Source organism: Lactuca sativa, chromosome 3 (assembly GCF_002870075.4).
Source record: "Lactuca sativa cultivar Salinas chromosome 3, Lsat_Salinas_v11, whole genome shotgun sequence".
NCBI lineage: Eukaryota > Viridiplantae > Streptophyta > Magnoliopsida > Asterales > Asteraceae > Lactuca > Lactuca sativa.
The window spans coordinates 44,679,413-44,700,858 of record NC_056625.2 but is presented as its reverse complement, the minus strand read 5'-3'; the positions used below and the strand labels follow the sequence as shown (position 1 = coordinate 44,700,858).

Below are 21,446 nucleotides of genomic sequence, written 5' to 3'. Positions count from 1 at the left end.
TTAAGGGGGTGTTTGGATAGGAAAAAAAGAGATGCGTATTGGTTATTCTCATAATAAGCTAACTTTGAGTGTTTGGATAAAATCCAGGTTATTAAGCCAAATAAACTAATTTTAATAAGCATCTCTCCTCATGGTTATTGCTTATTTCCACCACAAATAAGCTAATAAACAGTAAGCTAATCCAAACACCCCTAAATTGAGTTAAGTATCAAAGCTAAAATGGAGAAGATGAATACATGATGCCATGTTCATGGAGTTCGAAAATACGTGACATTTTTTGAGAGAAAGTTGTGAACGTGGAAAAATGGTTTCAATCCAAGATATGTGAGGCCATAAAATATTTCCCATTTTTGGAATCGCAAAGAAGAGGGAAAATTCAAATCCAAACTTTTTCAATATTTTCAATTTCCCCAATTCCAAAAATTTCAAATGCACTGTTCATCGCACCAAAAGTTGCCGTGTATTAATATAATATATTCTCCATCATCGTCTTCGACATTATCATCATCATCATCAAAGCATATACCTACTGATTTTACTCCCATATACCTGATCAATCTACCTCCCTCCTTTCCTCCCTCTATCCCAGCCATGGCGCATGATAGCGACCTTCCCTGCGACGGAGATGGCTGCTGCATGATCTGCAAAATCAACCCACCGGAAGAAGAGAAGATTACCTGCAAGACCTGCGTCACTCCCTGGCATCTTGATTGTCTTTCTGCTCGTCCCCAAACCCTAGCCGATGCTGCACAATGGGAGTGTCCCGACTGTTCAAATCTCATTACTTCTCCGCCTCCCTCTAACGTCACATCGGGATCTGAACCGTCCGGTGCGCTTGTTGCGGCCATTCGCGCCATTGAGTCTGATGTCTCACTCTCCGACCAAGAGAAGGCCAAAAGACGCCAGCAACTGTTGAGTGGAGGAGGTTCCGACGATGGCGATAAACCGGCCGATGACAAAATAGAGGCCGCCGGCGCCGGTGGTACCGATGTTCTGAAGATTCTCAGCAGTAGCTTTAACTGCTCCTTTTGCATGCAGCTACCGGAGCGACCAGTCACGGTAATGTTTCTTAGAACTATTTGTTTTAAAGTGATTAACATAGATTTAGATCCATTGCTCTGTTCCTTTAATCGTTTATAAACTTTGTTGATTAAACCACCAAAAGAAGTTTCAATGGTTTCGTTATGGAAAATATCTTAACAAGTTAACTTCATTGAGTAGCACTATTTAAAGTTTCTTTGTTCATGTTACAGACACCCTGTGGCCACAACTTTTGTTTGAAGTGCTTCGAGAAATGGGTTGGCCAGGGGAAACGAACATGTGTCGTTTGTAGAACTTCGATTCCTCCTAAAATGGCGAGTCAGCCTCGAATCAACTCATCCCTTGTTATAGCAATCAGAATGGCGAGGATGACAAAGTCAAATGCTGCTTCAGGACCACCTAAAGCCTATTTTTCTGTTCTGAATCAGAACAAACCAGACAAAGCGTACACCACTGAGAGGGCAAAGAAGACAGGGAAGGCTAATGCATGCAGTGGGAAGATATTCGTGACAGTTCCTCCAGATCATTTTGGACCCATTACTGCTGCGAATGACCCAGAGAGAGGAATGGGCGTTCTTGTTGGTGAAACTTGGGAGGATCGTATGGAATGTAGACAATGGGGTGCTCATCTTCCTCATGTTGCTGGGATTTGTGGTCAGTCTGAATATGGTGCACAATCTGTTGCACTATCTGGAGGATATGAAGATGATGAAGATCATGGAGAGTGGTTCCTATACACAGGAAGGTATGCAATGTTTTGTGTGTTTTTTTTTTTTTTGTTTTTTTTTGTTTCTTGATGTGATTTTTGTTGGCAGTAAAGGGGCTTTGATACCAAAACTAGTATCATCTTTTTGGAAGTTTTGACTTCTTGTTGCATAATTCTATTGCACAAAGTAGTAGCATTGTGTGTTTGATGGTGATATATTTTAATCTATTCTTCCTTGTTTCTTATGGACAGTGGTGGAAGAGACTTGAGTGGAAACAAAAGGACAAACAAGACTCAATCATTTGATCAGAAGTTTGATAAATCAAATGAAGCCTTACGAGTTAGCTGCAAAAAGGGCTACCCTGTACGTGTTGTAAGGTATGTTCTTATCTAACTATGAAGCTTGCCTACCATATTCCTATATGTGTAGATTCCAATACCATAATCTTTTGTTAAATGAACAGGTCACACAAGGAAAAGCGTTCTTCCTATGCGCCTGAGAAAGGGGTGAGATATGATGGAGTATACAGGATTGAAAAATGCTGGAGGAAACCTGGAATTCAAGTAAGATTTTGAACACCACACAATTGTTCCATATTATATAGTCTTTCTTTTTCTAAAATGGTGTCTAACATTTACTTTATAACAGGGATACAAGGTATGTAGGTATCTTTTTGTTCGCTGTGATAATGATCCTGCTCCATGGACAAGGTTTGTGATTGATCTAATGATTTCAATGTTTATATGAAGTTTCTAAAATGGGTTTTATTAAAGTTATTTACTTTTGATTATAAATTTGCAGTGATGAAATTGGTGATCGCCCAAGGCCTTTACCTGTCATCAAGGAACTTAAGGAAGCAACAGATATAGCAGATAGGAAGGGTCCTCCTTCCTGGGATTATGATGTGAGATAATCTTGTTCTTATGTCTGTTTTAGCGATGATCTTGTTACAGTTCAATGATTTTGATAAACCCTGATATATTTGCAGGAGGAAAAAGCTTCTTGGCTATGGAAAATTCCTCCACCTGGAAGCAGAAAGCATGCTGACACTGGTGGTATGGAGGCTGGCAAAGTTCCAAGAACAGTCAGGCGTAAAACACATATGATGTCTGTGAGTGAAAGACTCCTGAAAGGTCAGTTTTTAACTATTTGTTACCTTTATAAAAAGTAAAAACCATTTTTGTTTATCTGATGAACTAAGTATATCTTGAACTACAGAGTTTTGCTGCCTTATTTGTCACAACGTGATGAATTTTCCTCTTACGACTCCATGTGCACATAATTTCTGTAAGTCATGTTTGGAGAATGCTTTCTCTGGTCAAACTTTTATAAAGGAGAGGACATGTGAAGGAAGGCGAACACTTAGGGCACAGAAGAATGTCATGAAATGTCCATCTTGCACTAACGACATCTCTGAATACCTCCAGAATCCACAGGTATTATTTTTTCCCCATACAAAGTAGTAATGGTTATAATCTGTGATGAATCTAAATAAGCATGTTCATTTATTGTCTTGACAGGTGAATAGAGAATTGATGAGTGTGATTGAATCACTTCAGAGGCAGACTAAAGAAGCAGAGGAAAATGCAGGTTCTGGAGAAGAAAATGAGAAGTGTGATGTTATGGAAGAAGATAAAGATGAGGAAGTTAAGGATATGATGAGTCTTGAGGTTGATGAGAAAGTTGAAGAGTCAAAGGCTGATGTGAAAGATGAGATGATGGAGGAAGGTGATGTAGGGAGAATTGTATCTGATGATTCAGCTGTTAAGGAAAATGATAACAAGGAATCCATTGAAAAAGCTTCACCTAAAAGTAAAGCTAATGAAGCCATTGAAAAAGCTTCACCTAAAGGTAAAGCTAACAAGAAAAGGAAAGCAGCAGGTGTTACTGATAACACACCTAAGAAGAAGCTACATGAGGAGGAGTCTGCAAGTGTGAAGCCAGAATCGACTGAAACAAAAGATCTGAAGGTTGATAAAGAAGGAAAGGGAGGCAACAAGACTCCAAAGAAGAAGAAAAATGGTGATGGAAAATTTGCAGCATCACCATCACCTTCAAGTCCAGGAGCCAATACCAGAAGTAAGAAGGCAGTGGCTTAGCAGGAGAAATAGGAGGGTAATAATGTCTTTTGCATGGTTCATTTAGGATGTCTGATTCTTTTTTATTTTAACAAGATTGTGGATTGATATGGGCAATTTTTGGAACCTAATGCCATTTTCAAGACTGGTACTGGTAGTAGTCTTATTTTGGCTATATATATATATATATATATATATATATATATATATATATATATATATATATATATATATATATATATATACTAGCCGTTTACCCGCGCAAAGCGGCGGACGACAAATAGTTTGTTTCGACAATTAATTTCTTTTCGATGGAGAATGATTATTTTCAGTTTAATAATTAGTTTGCTTTAGGAAACATGTTACATTAAAAATAAAGAAAATTCATGAAATGACCAAATTATAGGGTGTTGAGTATTTATTTGGATAAAAAAAGATCTGATCAAAAGCTTGGAAGAGAAGATTTATAGAAGCTTGTTTAAATTTTAATATTATTTTATTAATGATTAGTTGTATAATTAGATTAATGATTTGGACTTCTTAAAAAAATATTATTATTTTATTCAATCTATTTTTAGAAATAATGAGATTTGTTTTAATAAGATAATATATATATCTTTACTATCTTATAAAAGAAATTTCACTATTTCTAAAAATAGATTGAATATAATAATATTATTTTTTTAAAGACGTTCAAATCATTAAGCTAATAGTATACATTAAGCTAATAGTATAAGTAGTCATTAATAAAATAATATTAAATTTTAACTTGTGTTTTGAATTCTTATATTTCTCAACAAATTCTATCTTCTTTTCTAAATCTCAGATAATTCAAAATTTGAAACCATCAGAAAATACATGTTGATTCAAATATCTCTCTTGCAGATGACTCTTTTTTAATAGGTTTTTATTTTAATTCTTATTTGTAATTGATTTCATCATTTTTAACTTTTTGTATTTTTATCTTATAAATATATTAGGTGAAAGCTTTATTATATCAGGTTTGTTACTAAAAATGTTTTACTATGTTTCTTTAATGTGTTGGCTTTGCAGGTTTAAAGAACTCAACCAAGAGGGCCAGTTAGAGCATTGTATTATCATTAGTTTGTATATTTTGAAATCTTACTTTTGCAATAAAGAATGGTTAAACATAAGATTTGACATGATTAAGGTAGTTTGTATATTTTTCATCTTGTTTAGTCTAAAAATGAAACATTTTTCATTATTGGTCCTTATAATATCAAGTTTCATCACATGGACTTCCTGATTACGGTAATTATTGTTCTTATTATAAGGTTCTATATAAATTTTGTTCAATATTTTAAGGTTTCGAGAACCTAAATCAATATGAATAGTTGAATTACATACCATCGTTGAAAATGTTTTAATTTGTGACCAAACTTGGTTTAAAATCACAATGAACAAGTTGACACCTGAGTATTTTGGCCTTCTCAAAGGCCTATTTATCGATTTTTGAATCACAACACCAGATATTCTAAAGGTTTATTTTTATAAACTATTATTTATAGATTTTAGCATTTTATTTAGTAGGACATTAAATTAATAAAAGAATTAAGGAAAACGAAAAAAAAAGAACGATAAACAGTACAAGTTGTTTGAGTATGTATAAATGAAAGTAATAACCATTTAGGGGGTGTTTGGCAAAAAAACTTATTGCTTATTAGTTTATTAGCTTATAAGTTAATAAGTAAGTGTAGGGTAACTTACGAAAAAATGACGTATTAGAGATTCCCCACCGGAATAATTTATTTTAATCCAAACACTTTTTTAACTTATAGTGATGTGGAACCTAATAAGTTGTTTTAAAAAAGCTTAGTCAAACACCCCCTTAATATGGTATGGTAATGCTCTTGAAAAATAGGTGTCATTAATATTTCTTTCTCGAAGTGAATGCAAAATGGTTTTAACTCTAAAGAGATCAAATTATTCGTCGTCCGCTGCTTTGCGCGGGTAGACGGTATATATATATATATATATATATATATATATATATATATATATATATATATATATATATATATATTGGTTGGTTAATATCCTATCATCTATTACTATTTTGGTGTCATGTTTACTGGTTTATGAACTTGTTCTATCTATAGCTCAAAATTTGTTACAGGATGATGTTTATTATTACAGTATATTTGTAATGAATGTGAGGATGGATGTACATGATGATTCTTAGGACTTCTGTTGTTGCTCAAGTTTCTTTACCAAAGCTGCCTTTTCTTCCTCAGGCAGAGCATCGAACAAAAACACAGATTTGTCTCCAATGTCATCCTGGAAATACATATAAGGGTTAATCAGAAATATGTGTGTTTTTAGTTTCAAATTTTCAGTTACACAGAATGTGAAACGAAATCTACCTTAATAGGCTGAGTGAACTTTCTAGCTGCAAATATAACAAAAAGTGCCATCCAAACGCCAAGGAGACTGACCTTAACACCATCATCCATTAGCCCACTCTGATTCAGAAAAAGAAACAAAGAAAGACGATGATTAATGGAGTGAAACTGAACTAATAATCATCAATGAAAATGGTTTCAGAAGAACTGTACCAGGTGTCCGAGAAGAACTGAGGGAATGATGAATGTTAGAATACCAGCTTCCAATTTCCCATAGCAAAGTCCTGTTTTTGATTGTTTAATCAGTCGAATAAGAATTCAAACAATCTGTTTTGTTTTCCTTTTTTTAATAAAAAAAGATTGATTACCTTCTTTGAATACAAGACCAGTTAGGGCTGCAAATAGTGGACCAACGAACCAGACTGCAGAAGGATTGTCGATGACATATCTTATCAAACTTTCATCTGCAGGTTGAGCGAGACATATTTTTGCTGCAAATGATCCGACAACACCAAGAGCCCATAGCGCTTGAAGAGTTCTCTTAATCTCAGTTACGTAAATATGAATCAAAACCAGTGAGAACCCTAATCCAGTAGCTCCGATTGCGTACAGAATATCGATATTTTGCTTCAAGAAATCAGTGACGAAGAAATCATCAGGCAGGAAAGCAGTTGATGACGCAAGAACAAAGGATGTAGCAGCTGTAACTAGTCCGGACCTGTATGAAATGACCTGCAACACCAACACCAAACAGAAACTATGAATGAAAGTGATGATATGCATATGGTAGTATTAAGATTGAATTTGTGAATAAGTCACCTCACGGATATCGGAGGAATCAACGGACCAGGGGCCGTAAATTCCTTGATAGACTCTTGGAGTTGGAGGTTCCAATAAACCGTCGTCTCCGGCAGCTTGGCACTTGACCCCTCTGTGTCTATGGAGTTGGAGTTGTGTAGAAACCCTAAAAAGATGGGTGGTGGTGGTGGTGTTGGTGTGAGTAGAAGTGAGTTTCAGGTAGCCATAAGAGGAGGGGAATTTGGTATCGGAGAAAAGAAGAGCAGGAGGTGCTGAAGTTGCAGTAACCATAGCCATAGCCATAGCCACATCGATGCTCATCGCTGATTGTTGGTTTATTAGGTTGGGAGGCCACAGTTATCGACACCTACACAACTACGAAACAGTATCAAATTATTGCCAAAACTATATCTTTCTTGCAAGTCTTTGCTTGGTTTGTATAAGTTATAATAATAACTAGCTTATAACCCGTGGACACTACGGAAAATAAATGTAAAAATAATTCAATTAAATTATAACTTAGTTATTGAGCAATGTTTTGTTTGTAATTTTATGGTGATATAATAATTGGTTGCAATTATGAAATGATAATGGTTTGAATTTGAAATAAGCAATTTATATTTGTATATATGTTAGAAAGTTATCATTTTGTATAATGCAAATATAAATTTTAAAAAAAAACATAAACATAAATTCATATAAATAATAAAGTTTTACAAAGTTTTTATAAATTTCTAAAAACTTCTTTATACACGACATTGGATGTTTTATTTGATAGTCTACCATGGTTATTTAAAATTAACAATTTTAATCCCTCTCTACTTTGAATTCTAGATAAAGCAACATACAATTGGCCATGTGTAAAAACAGGATCCTTGAGAAACAATCCAACCTTCGATAAAGACTGACCTTGGCTCTTGTTAATTGTCATTGCAAAACATACAGCCAATGGAAATTGTCTTCTTTGGAATTTGAATGGGATTTTGTTTTCAGTAGGAGTTAAAGACATTCTTGGAATGAAAGTCCGGTTTCCAATATTACTTCCAGATATGATAACTGCCTTGATTACTCGTTTGCCCAATGATACGACTTGTAGTCTAGTGCCATTGCATAAGCCATTTTTCTGATCAATGTTTCTCAATAACATAACTGGAACACCGACTTTTAAAATGAGATTATGGTTTGACATACCTGAGATTTTAAGACCATTTAAAACATCAGGTGAGTATAAATTTGCATCAAACTGATCATGGACAAACTCAGATTGGCAGAGGCTATCTAAACTTAAATATTCTTTTGGCTCTCCTGGAATCAGTTTTAGCAACCGATCATTTATTTCTTGGACAACTTCATTCTTGGGAGCAAGTATTGCTCTTTCTTGAAAATAACCCGCAATGTTGAAGTTTTCAAGAATGGAAGGATATACAAATTTGATTAATGAACCATTGGGATCACATGGATCATTAATGAGAATGTCTTATGGAATATCAACAATTGCTTCACCATCATTCGGACCACCAAGATTACCTTCTCCTATGTCCAAAAGCCAGTTTGAAAAACTCGTTATTCGATGAACAACAGATGAATCGCTGCCAACAGTTAACCTCATGTTTTTTGTTAATTTATGGACTTTGCATTGTTGCCATAAATACGAAGAACTTAAAGAAGCGTTAACAATATTTTGTCTACTGCCACCTGGAACAACAGGTAGAATTTGTCTAAAATCACCTCCAAAAACAACCACTTTCCCTCCGAATGGAATATTTGAGTTTTTAGGATCGACAAATCTTAATATATCCTTCAAAGTTCGATCTAAAGCTTCAAATGCATGCGTGTGTACCATTGGTGCTTCATCCCAAATGATCAATGAGGCTTTTCTTACTAAACTCGCAAGATCACTCTTTGGATTTATTTTACAAAAAGAATCCTCGGTAAGATTTATGGGAATATTAAACCGAGAGTGTGCTGTCCTACCTCCAGTCAATAATAATGAAGCAATCCCACTTGAAGCAACGTTTAAAACAATCTCTCCTTGGGATCTAATTGCTGCAGAAATTGTCTTCCAGAGAAATGTCTTACCAGTTCTACCATAACCATAAATAAAGAATACACCTCCCTTATTATTTTTAACCTTAGCCATTATATCAAGAAAAATGTTGCGTTGCTCGTCGGTTAATGAAACAAAGAGCCGATCAAACTCATTCTTCAAATTTGATATGTCATAATCTAGCTCCTCGACTATCAAACGATTGTTTGAAGATGAAACCAAATCAACATCTGGGTAAGGCATCCTTCTATAGTTCTTGAGACTGGAATTGTTTCGGAGTAAAATTTGTTCTATCTCGAACAAAGTCAAGTTTTTAATTTGATCTTCGTTTAGTGATAAACCTGTACGATAAATACTGTATTACTTACGACATATTAAAAAAAAAGATAATCTGGGAGGTAAAATGTAATTGATTGCATATTGGAAATTTATATAATACAGTTTTAATAATAATTTAATAAACATATAATACCTAGAGAGTTTAATCTCTTTTGTTGAGAATAAAGAATTCCGTCTGAAAGGTATTCCCATGTGTTTTCCCACACAATCTCTGGTTTACACAAACTACTGGACAATAACATCGTAACAAATAAGAAACGTAGATAAAAACCAGATCCAGAAACACTTGCTTCCTTAATTGCTTCAATGTATTCTTTGTCATCATCCAAAAGGCCCAGATTATAGCATGCATCTTTAAAAGAACATATTTCACCATTGACTGTGCGAATTTCTTCAAAGGATTTTGGACCTTTCACTTTATTTAAAAGAATTCTTAAAAAATACGCTTCTCCAAGCTTAGGTGAAACCGAGTGAATTCTACCAATAGAATATCCAACTTTCCTTGGCTTCCAAATATTAAGTTTAGGTTTCCAAACAAACTTTGTAGGAAATTCAACATATGTAAGTTTCCGTGCATCTTTATTGATTTCATTACACTTCATCCAAGATGTGAACATTGAAGAAGCAACTGAAGGCCGGTCAAGAACATCTTCAATATCGTCGTCTGCCTCATATACAACTTGTTGTTGACCAGGAAGATGAAAAGGTAGTCTAATCACAGCAGGATACCTATAATGAACATCATATTTAAAAATCCGCCATGATGCTTCACATGCAGATATATATCTACAATCATAGTATTCTTTGATTTCATCCACTACATCATTGTTATCAGAATCATTATTGCTTGGCTCCATAGCAACAGTCGCTCTATCAGGACCCTTGTTTATGTATTTAAATAAATACTTTATAGAAGATCCCTGATTGCACCATTCAACATTAATGTGTGCCTGATATCTTTTAATAGATATTTGTTGTATGGAACAACATTCCTGTTATCTAACTGAACACCAGATTTTTCAACAAAATGTCCATCATTTCTTCTCCTATATAAGGGAAAACCATCTGAATCAACTGAAGTATGATTACATAATTGCTTTGGAAAGTTTTTAGAACACTTTCTGTCCACCATGCATGGGCAATTCAAATTTTCAGCTCCACATGGACCGTGAATCATGAACTCCTTGACAAGTGAATATAATTCTGGATCTTCTTCGATATTTGGAATCTCAGCAGAAATAATGGGATCGATATATTCAACTGTAGGAAGCTTGTAGTCAGAATGCATAAACAAACATATATGACTATGGGGCAGACCTCGTTTTTGAAATTCAATTGTATAAACCACTGCATGTAAAAATATACACATAAAATAGAAGTTAGAAACTAAAGAAGGTATATATAACCTACACAGACACACACACACAGACGCACACACACACACACACATATATATATATATATATATATATTAAAGTATAATTTTAAAATACATGCTTGAACCTTGCCAAAAATTTCATTTTCCCTTAAATCTTTAATAAATGCATCCAACTTTATCTTAAATAACCTACATAATATATCTAGTCTATCTTTAGGATGAAGTGGAGTTTCCTTAAGAAACCTTTGAACTTCTGGCCATTTTGGATTACACGTAAAGGTTATGAAAAAATATGGATATCCAAACCATTTACATAGCGACATGGCATCCAAATAGTTTTGCATCATATAACGTGCACCACCGGTAAATGAAGAAGGTAAAATCACACGTTGACCAACGTTTGAAATATCTGTACTACCACGTGCTTGGTGATTACGCAGATTCTCATAAGACTCACATCTAAGAATTTTTTGTTGCTTACGTATGAAAAATAATCGCTCACTTTCAATCATTGTATAACCATCAACCAAAAATTGTTGGAACAACCTTTTTGCATTAAGAAGTAGTGAGAACGATCGATCTCTATCTTGAATTCTGTAAGCAAAAAATTCTCTCATTGTACAAGTTGGGCGCTTGCTATTACTTGAAGATGTAATACCTCTATGAAGGATGTCAACTCTGTAACCATCATCGCCATATGGAAATAGTAATGAACACTGAAGAGCAAGGTAAGAAGGATGTAATTCACTGATACGCTTTAGTAATCCTGATGAGGTTTCAACAATGATGTCTTTATTTTCAATTGAATCACAAATGTCACCGACAATTAAAGCAGCTACCTCAGAAGAAGTTGGTAAGTTATATGTCCTTCCATCTTGTTCTCTTTTTCTGATTAATCTTAATTTCAAGTTAGCACCGGGATTTTCATGCAGACTGTCTCTTACCATCCTATAAGACTTGACCAACGCATTGTTTGAATCTAACATAACCTTCAAAAATTCTATAATCTGGAGATCATATGTTGTTGTAGTTGAAGTAGAACCGCTCGTTGGTCCACTAAAAATATTAAAAAAGAATTATTTAATGTTAGTAAAGAAAATAGCGAAATGAAACGGTTTATTAAAGTTATTGTAAAAATATACCCAATACTTGTCGATCTATTTGAAATCTCGTTCTCCGTATCATATATGTATAACTGACAGAATTTAGGTCTTGATCCACCAATAGGTAAAAGACTTCCCATACTATGATAATTTTGACCGCTAAGTCTGAATATGTATGGTGCGTTACCTCTGTTGATGGATGAATTGACTTTGCCTCCCATGGATGTAAATGAAAACATTGAATTGTAACGTCGAATGTTCTTCATGAAGTGTTTGCTTTTAGAATCTACGGAACGGTAAAGATTTTTGTAAGATGAGGGTGCTTCTTTTAAGGGTGGTAGCTCAACTTTGCCATAGCCACAACATAGGGAATAAGACGTATTGTCTTTTTTTTGGCCTTTAAGCGATTCATCTACCCATAATTTTGCATGACAAATATGACATATAACAATTTCGTCTCCATGATCCAAGTAATCTATTGAATAAAAAAAAATATTAAAAAAATTAAAAGATTATAAACAATACATTATTAAATAATTTTAAATAATATAAAATCTATTAGAATTATGATCACCTTTTGATATACCGCGGAATTTATCTTCGACAATATGATCATCATTAGTTTATTCATCTAATGTCAAGTCAAACACATGTATAGAGGTTATATGCGAAGTCTTTCTTTTCAATTGATGTTTTCCTCTCGGTAACTTGATTGTTGATGAATTCTGGATGATTCTCGAAAAATTACCGGATGTCGTCGCATTCCCAAACATTGAATTATGTTTGTTAATAGATATTGGTGTTTGAATGTTATTATTGTATATATAATTGTCTGATAAAATAAAAATACAAATTAGAACGTTACCAACAGTTATGATTTATATAAAAGTAAAGTTTACATTTGACGTTTCATATATTTAATTATGCGTACCATTTGAAATGTTAGAAAAGGGAGTTCTAACATTTAAATTTGTTGAAGGAGAATTATGAATTATCGTCGAACGATTTGTGGATGCCGTGCCAATGCAAAACACTGAATTATGTTTATCAATAGACAGTGGTGTTTGAACATTATTATTGAAAATATAGTTGCCTGATAAGATTAAAATACAAATTAGAAAGTTAAAAATTGTTATGAGTTATATAAATATGAAGCATATATTCTTAAATTTGTGTATATAGAAGTACGTACCATTTGAAGGAGGATGAATATTTGTATCTTGATGTACATATGATTTGGCTGAGTTTATATTTTCCTTGTCTAGGGTAACGTTCGTATAGTTATGTGTAGATATTAATCTAACACGACGACTTAAGACATCTATTATATAATTAGAAAAAATGGTTAGTACAAATAGAAAAATATTATTTTTTTATAAATACTATAAATTAAAGAGTGTTGCAAAATTTATATAATATTTATATTTGCATATCAATTGTAAAATAAACGAATATAATTACCATTATTCAACATGTAAGAAGCATGTGTAACAGATGAATTTTGACGGGTTGATGTGCTTAGTAACACTTTGGATTTTCTATTATCCAAATATAACTTTCTAAGTTTTCTCCTCTCCTTAGCGTTTGTAGATTGTGTAACGTTATTTTTAACTGTAAAATAGTAGAAAACAACTTAAAGTCTATTTTTTATATTAAGTTCAAATATATTTTAATTATTTAATAAAAAAATAAAAAATAATATATTTACAACTAAAAAAAATAAATAAAACATATTATAAATTATAAATGCAAAATAAAGAAAGAAGTTTACAGTATTGGCTAATATTAATAGCATGTGCAGTCGGTGTATGATGAGAGGATGATGTAGTACGACGTTTTTTGGATTTTTTGTTATCCAAATATAACTTTCTATTTTTTCTTCTTTCTCTAGCGTCCTACCGTCCGTTGCATCCATATTCTTGTTCGATACATAATAACAATAAAAAAGTACATTGAAAAAGAAAACTAAGAATTTGTATGTAAATGTTACATACGATTGATAGCTTATGTAATTTGTTTAAACTTAATTTGATGAATTGAATGCTAATCAAATACGAAATAAATGATATTTCTAAATCATAAAATTACTTAATTATATATAAATAAAATTTACTTAATAAATTGATGAGCATAACAGATAAAATGACAATTTAAATAGTTTATTTCGATTTAAATTAGAATTTAATAATTACAACATATAAATATAAATTATAGTTGTTTTTAATATTAATTGGGTATATAAAAAAAAATTTAAACTATTTAAATATTATTTATAGAAAAATTAGAAAAATAAATGTTATTTCTTTTTATTGTTTTTATGTAAAACAAAAATAGTAATTACTCCTTATTGTTTAACAGCAAACCCACGTACACAAAAAGCAATCATAAAAACCCCCTTTTCCCCATTTGTCGTAATAGAAATGAAGACCTAGAACAATGTTATAGCAAAATCGATTTTTCAGCCATCAAGATCAACAACTCTAAGGTATTAATTTCGGAAATCTATAGAAGCCTGTCCATTGGTATCGATGAAGGCAGAAAGTAATATACGACCAACAAATCTGATTTGAACCGAGTGGTCGGTTTTTTTCGATAATATACGAGGTAGAAGTCACAGAATGAAGGTACGGATGATTAGGGTTTGAAGATATGATGGTTTAAGGTAAGAAATTATCTAAATATATGTACAGAACATAGATTAGTTGGAAGAAATCATACCTGAGTTATTTTGTGCAGAAATGATGTCTTTTGAAGAACCACTCGAAAACTGAAGTGGTATGAAGAGAAATTCAAAATACGTCAAGAGTGGAGAGGCAATCAGGTAACTTTCAATTTGAATGAAATTATGATTTTCATACTTTTTGCGTAATAGTTTGAAATTTTAAATTTCGAATTTCGTAGATGTTAGTGTTAAATCTGTTGAAATGTTATTCCGATTAATATGAGTAAATAATTATTAATACATTTTTATATACCTTCCGAAATTAGATTGCAATTTTATAAAAGATTTGCCAAATATTAGGGTTAAAGATATGCAAAACGCTAGACAAACTCATATTAATGTTAATGTATTTGAATATTTGATTACTGAATAAGCATTTACAAAAAAAAAAAAATCATATTAGTGTTTAGATCATTCTTCTTCTTTTTTTTTTTATACAAATTGAGGTCCTATTGAAATACTAATTCACCATCTATGAATGGCATCAAATGAATATGTTTTCCTATATTATTTTCCAGAATCAAATTACAAAAAGTATTGTTCAAACTTATATATTTGTTTTTGCATATTTGATTAAATGACATAGTTAAAGTTGGCAAAGTAAATCATGATTAATTGTTAATTAAAAAAATTTATCCATTATTTATATATCCGGTTATAGTTATTTTTTTTGTCAAATTATTAAAATTTATGGATCTTTATAATATTTAATTAGAATATAAGACCACAAATCTGCATACTTTTCTTATATGGACAAAAAGAATGACATTATTTTTAACAGCTAAAAACTCAAATAGAACAATTACATGTTTGGGTAATCATTTCTTTAAAACTAAATTGTAATCCAAAATCAACAATGCTTTGTTTTATTACAACATATATGAGAATAATTATGTAACCCATATAATAAGATGGTAAGTGAACATTCTGTCAATTATAGGGTTATTCTGTAGTTTATGTAACACAAAATTGCTAAAAGGTCAGGAAACTGATAGCAGTTTCCCTCGGCCAGAATATTGAGAAATGAAATATTAAAAATGCCCTTTTGGTCATTTAAACTCACACTACAATAGATCAGGGGCATGATATGGAAAGAATTTCAATTTGAATTACTATCTCATTAAAGCAGAAACATAATTCTTCAATTACATATATGTTTCTTTTCCCATGAGTTCCTTCATTTTCGTTATCCTCAAAAAATAGATGTAAAAATGATTAATCTATTTAATTGACCATTTTACCCTAAAAAAAACCTGTAAAATCTTTATTTTTAAATTCGTGTATAACAACATTGTACTTTTACATTTGTATTTGACTATTTATTAGTGGTTCAGTATGTTCTTCTATTTGTTATTTGTGTGTATGTTCATGGAAATCGAAATTTTCAAATAGTTTTTGTATAAAGCATAGATTATTTAAGAAACCTACTAAAACAAAAATGTTGCTAACTAAATGTTTCAAAATTCCATAGACAATATAAAACCACAAGAATTTAAAATAAAACTGAAGTTTATTAACGTTAACAAACATAATTTTCCAAGTAATAGCAATGTACATTTGAGTAATACACATGTTAATATCGATTTGTTTATTTATGTCCTTATTTACTTCTGAACCGTAATCATTAATTATGCTTCCAAAAAGTTCAATAAAACAAACTTACTAAAATATTTGGTATTTTTAGTTCAGTATATTGGATGCTCCTACAAATTTTAGTTTTATTTTTCAAAAAAAATTGAGCGAATTTTTTTTGATATTGGTCATATTTATCATGCTCTTTTTCACCCTTTTTATATCGAAAACCTTTATTTTATTTGGTATTTTTAGCTTCCTTATAACTCATTGTTTATTGTTTATACATTACATATATAATGTATAGAATGTATGATTCTGTATTTAAGAAACAACCGAATAAAGATGGAAAAACATGAGGGTATAACAAAAAATATGGAAATATTTATTCATAACATGCTATACAAATATAGCATCACAAACCATTTAAAAATAAAATGATAGAATCCAAAGTTTTAAAGTTAAAAAACAGAATTCAAAAAACATGAAACCAATATAGTTTAAAACCACCATGCAAAAAAAAACATAAAATTGTTTCTGAAATTCCAAAAAAGAATTCATTTCCAAATTAACCATAAAAACCCGAGTCAGCCACTTTTTTCCATCTTCACATTCAACAGTTGTTTTCCCGGACCATCTGGAGATACTTTTGGAGTTTTTGAGGACGATAACTTTTCATTCGATTCTTTATTAAAGACTTCTTCCAGATTTCGTTTCAAAACGGGTGTTGTGTTGTTAACTTTCATTGGGCTTGTTGCTGAGTTTTTGTCAACAGTCGAAGGAGTTATGTTTTCGTCGGTACCAGAAATTGCATCCTAAATAAACAATTATACAAAATCGTTATTTAGATCGAAGTATTAATTTATAATATATTAATATAATGTAACATGCATAAAACCTTTAGATTTCTGTTATCTTGTGATTCGAATTCGCCCAAACCAATATCCAGAGATTGTGTTGTACCAGTCTGCAAAAGACAGAAAATAACAGTAAAATTGTTTTAAAAAACCCATAAGAACATATAGTTAGCAACAAAAAAACAATAATCAACAATGAATTACCTGTGAATCAGTAAACTTGTTTTCGAGTTGTTCAATTATATCAACATTAGTACTGACTCTAGTAATTCCATACTGATTGTTTTTTTTTAACACATTGAAATCTGTAACAGAAATCTTGAATGCCAATTTCAAACCTTTCAATGCATTAACCTCCCCGGATAAAATTCAGTATTGTCTCCACTCTGAAACAAATAATAATATAAATACAACTTCGTGCAAGTTCATATATACAAAACCTAATAATCATTTAAAAAATTTGTTATGACCTGTGTCATTCTTTTAACCAACTCCTTTGTTGAACTCTTCAAAAGATATCTTTCCTTTTTTTTCAAACATTGTTAATGTGATAGTCCCAGTGTTATCTTGCACACGTATCGGTATCATAAATCTATAATAGGTTTACAAAATATATTATTAATATATACATGGAGTAAAAAACAATTTTATATGATTATAGCAGAAAGAATAACCTCAGTACAACAGAAGTTGTTGTTTTTGTGCAATTTCTGTTATGACATATATAAGTAATTGATTTTGCATTTGATTGATGAACATTAGTATCATCTTTTGCATCATTAACGTGAGCACAGTAACTGCAGTTTGTACATGCGGGATAGAACCATCTCTCATTTTGCAATATCCCCTTTATAGTGCCAACTATAATGAAATATGTTCTCTGCATGAAAAAGTTGTTATTTAGAGTATATTAATATTTTATAAGTTTTATTTAACTAATTTTGTTTATCTTTTCTTATAAGGTAAAAGTATCTTTGAAACATTAAATTGATGATTATTTCACCTTTGTGAGGAAACATCGTATTCATTATTCGAAGTCTATTGCAACATTATTCGAAGTCTATTGCAACATTATTCAGGTACATTTCAAATTTTATATTTGCATGTTAAATATTCATTTTGATACATATAGAGATATAGTTGTTATATTACATTCGTATATAGAAAAGTATTTATGTTTATAATTTTAGAATTTTATATTTTATAATATATATAAAACGATATTTAGAAACCATCTAAACAGAAACAGTTAAAAATATTTATGAAAATACAAAAAAATAGATATATGAATATAAAAGTTTACAAAATTAAAATAAATACCTCGAGGGGTTCAAAAATCTCAGCAATAGTCTTGAGCTTAGTTCTAACTAAGAAATCATCAAATTCAGAAAGTTGTTTAGATTCAATAACTGAAATTGTATTTGAAGTCGAATCAGGACGATCATCCACATCTAAACTGTAAATTATATAAAGTATACTTTATTAGTATTATTGAAATGAAATGTTGTATAATTAAAACCTATATGAAAATATGGTACCTTTTTTTGAAGAGAGTAATTTCATCAATGTCAGAATTTATGAACAACTTTGAAGATGTAAAGTAGGTGTTAACACTTGGACGATCTTTAATAAAAATAAAAATAATTAGTATAACAATCCAAGATGATTAAGTGTGTCTATATTTTAAAAATATACCTCTCCTAACAGTAATTTGTGCAAACTGAAGTATAACAACAACATGTTGATTTGGTGGATTGTTATCTATGTATTTCTGCATCTTGTACGCATAATCACCCCACAAAATTACACGGAGTTGCACTGCACTGAAAAGTCAACAATTGTTTATTAAAAATCTTTTTTTTAACATAATATAGACTACAAATATAAACATATAAAAAAACATACCTTGCATCTTGGATGTGAATCGTTAACCTGTGTTTAGACTTATCTGGATTATCTATCATCATCTCACTAACAACAACTACCAATCCAATAACATCTGTAAAAAAACAATTGAATGAAGAGTTGTTTAAAATTCGAAGAGATGATATAAATTAGATAAGCGTAATTAAGACGAATTAAATTTTTTAGTTTATAACGGGAATTATAAATAATAACTAACCAACAGATGTATCTTCAGGATGTAGAAATGAGAGTATAGATTCATACTCAACAAATGAAAATCCAAATTTAGTTCCAGAAAATTCTGCACATTCTGTAACAACAGTATCTTGGACAAATGTTAGTTTTTGATCTTGAGGAGTTAATTTGAAAATACCGGGCTTTTGTGATGCAACACTTGGATTTGTGATGTAAAAAGCTGACCCATCCTTTAACAGATTTATGAATCGATACAAACATTTTTTGTAGACAGTTGCTTGGATTTTGCTCCCCTGTAAAAAATTTATATGCCATAAACAAAGAAGTAATTGTAATTAAGTGTTTAAGTGTAAGAAATCATTAATATGTAGAGTATAGATACCTTTTCATCAAGTAAGATTAATTCAATTGCCCAAACGTTATCCTTGTTGTAGGATGACATATGTTTCCACAAGTTTATGACACGAACTTTTAGTGTCAAATCGTCCCTCAGCGCATCCACATCGTCAATGAAAGTGATATTGTGATCACCCATTTCACTGAAAAAAAAAATTAAAATTTATATAATTTTGATGAAAAATATATGTAATTTACAAATAAGACATAAATGGTAAATTTGTCAAACATATATACATAAGATGAAAGTCGTCAAACATTAGAACCATCCATACTTTTTTACAATATATAGCAATGTACTAAACCAAATACAAAAACAAAGGTTCTCGTGAACTTTTAGGTTTTGCACAAAAACAAAATCATAGAATGCCTATTAGTATTTAACAAAAATTAAAACATAAAATTTCATTTTGTGTAAACCTTTTTAATTTATAGAGTAAACCTTTTTAATTTATATAGTCACCATTTTCTAAGTATGAGAAAAATGATAATTTTGTGTATAAAAAATTACACAAAGTAAAAGAAGAAGAAGAAGAATATAGATATATAATCAAAATAAGAATAACAATAGCAGAATTGCATGGTTTATACAGAAAGGAAAAACATGAGAAGAATATATATATATATATATATATATATATATATATATATATATATAAGTATAAGTGAAAGAATAAGAATAACGACATTGTGGTTTATACAGAAAGCAAAAACAGAAGGAGAAGAATATATATATAAAGAATAAGAATACCGACATTGTTGTTTGGTTTATATCTTACCAGAATCGTAGTGTTTTATGATTCAGCTAATAAGCAAAATGCGAATAGGCAAATGTTGGAAACGAATTCAAAGGTTTCGTATTTATAAGTGAAAGAAAACATTCAATTCGTAATCGTAATAGTAATCTTAATGGTCAATATTTTGTTTGATTTTGATTTGATCTAATTCCTATTTTGATGCAGATATTTTTGGAAAAAGATAAATTTATTAAAAACTCATTGTTGATTTTATGTGATATAATGGATGATTGATTTAAATGCAGGTTTAATAAAGAAACAGATTTGCTGATTAGTAGCAGAATTAGAGGATTGGTAGGTCAAAGATTGATAAGAAAAAGAATTTCCGTTTTATAATATAGTGATTTTATTTGAATTGAATTTGAATTTGAATTTGAATTTGAAATTGTTAGATTAGATTCCGTTAATTTGGTGATACATTTTGAGCGAGATTTTTTTTTCTGTGAATAAAGGAGGTAATGACACGTGGATTGGTATGTGTTATTAGATGGACACGTGGCAAACCTAGAGAGGTTTTTATTAGGAAGAGAGATATTATTACTATTATTTTAAATTGATTGTATTTTCGTATTTTATGAGACTATAAAAATAATTTATCCTAGTTTATTAATCAGTTAAGGTTATATTTGGCACATAAGTTTATATGTAGCTTGTAAACTAACTTTTTGATAAACTGTAATAAATTTATGAGAAAATGACAAAAATAACCATTTATACTAATTACATTACAAAAATAGCAAAAAAAAAACCGAAATTGCAAAAATAGCCCTCAATTTCGCAGATGGAATTGCCCCATCTGCGAAATGACCATTCCATCTGCGAAATGAGTATTCCATCTGCGATTTCCCCTAGTTTTGACTATATAAACGTTTCTTTTCTCCATTTTTCACCATTTTCTACACAAATATGGTTAGATTTTAACTCTTTTAATGTTTTAACTCTTTATTATTTTATCATTTATTGTATTATTTAGTGTAAAAAAATAGAAATGATAAAGTTTGTGAAAGGGTAATTGTGTTGTGTTTGATAGTTTTAATATTTCTTTAGTATACTTGAACTTTAAATGCTATTTTGTTAGTGGTTGTTTGAATGTACAAGTAGAGACTGCGTAGAATGTGCATCTGGTGGTTTAAATTTAATAAAATGGT

The 21,446-nt window shown here is 30.9% G+C and overlaps 5 protein-coding genes across 5 annotated transcripts; 1 reads left to right on the top strand and 4 right to left on the bottom strand.

The window, feature by feature from the left end:
• The first annotated feature begins 487 nt into the window (after nt 1–487).
• Nucleotides 488–3,969, top strand: LOC111912339 (E3 ubiquitin-protein ligase ORTHRUS 2). Its single transcript, XM_023908067.3, has 9 exons — nt 488–1,059; nt 1,254–1,786; nt 2,000–2,125; nt 2,212–2,311; nt 2,397–2,458; nt 2,550–2,652; nt 2,737–2,881; nt 2,967–3,184; nt 3,269–3,969. The coding sequence occupies exons 1-9, from the start codon at nt 592–594 to the stop codon at nt 3,845–3,847; spliced, it is 2,334 nt and encodes a 777-aa protein (XP_023763835.1). The 5' UTR covers nt 488–591; the 3' UTR covers nt 3,848–3,969.
• A 1,945-nt stretch (nt 3,970–5,914) lies between these two features.
• Nucleotides 5,915–7,408, bottom strand: LOC111912338 (uncharacterized). Its single transcript, XM_023908066.3, has 5 exons — nt 7,009–7,408; nt 6,558–6,921; nt 6,403–6,473; nt 6,211–6,309; nt 5,915–6,124 (listed from the first exon to the last, which is right to left on the bottom strand). Exons 1-5 carry the CDS (start codon nt 7,306–7,308, stop codon nt 6,026–6,028), a joined length of 933 nt encoding a protein of 310 aa, XP_023763834.1. The 5' UTR covers nt 7,309–7,408; the 3' UTR covers nt 5,915–6,025.
• A 303-nt stretch (nt 7,409–7,711) lies between these two features.
• On the bottom strand, nt 7,712–10,230 carry LOC128132743 (uncharacterized). Its single transcript, XM_052769675.1, has 3 exons — nt 9,507–10,230; nt 8,515–9,375; nt 7,712–8,463 (listed from the first exon to the last, which is right to left on the bottom strand). The coding sequence occupies exons 1-3, from the start codon at nt 10,228–10,230 to the stop codon at nt 7,712–7,714; spliced, it is 2,337 nt and encodes a 778-aa protein (XP_052625635.1).
• Nucleotides 10,231–10,280: 50 nt separating this feature from the next.
• Nucleotides 10,281–13,769, bottom strand: LOC111912312 (uncharacterized). Its single transcript, XM_052769674.1, has 7 exons — nt 13,754–13,769; nt 13,316–13,465; nt 12,786–12,947; nt 12,603–12,686; nt 11,894–12,329; nt 11,065–11,807; nt 10,281–10,720 (listed from the first exon to the last, which is right to left on the bottom strand). The coding sequence occupies exons 1-7, from the start codon at nt 13,767–13,769 to the stop codon at nt 10,281–10,283; spliced, it is 2,031 nt and encodes a 676-aa protein (XP_052625634.1).
• Nucleotides 13,770–16,671: 2,902 nt separating this feature from the next.
• LOC111912302 (uncharacterized) lies at nt 16,672–19,956 on the bottom strand. Its single transcript, XM_052769673.1, has 12 exons — nt 19,488–19,956; nt 19,128–19,398; nt 18,911–19,004; nt 18,701–18,828; nt 18,544–18,628; nt 18,326–18,461; nt 18,238–18,240; nt 17,680–17,885; nt 17,494–17,597; nt 17,210–17,373; nt 17,047–17,115; nt 16,672–16,963 (listed from the first exon to the last, which is right to left on the bottom strand). Exons 1-12 carry the CDS (start codon nt 19,638–19,640, stop codon nt 16,736–16,738), a joined length of 1,641 nt encoding a protein of 546 aa, XP_052625633.1. The 5' UTR covers nt 19,641–19,956; the 3' UTR covers nt 16,672–16,735.
• Nucleotides 19,957–21,446: the final 1,490 nt, after the last annotated feature.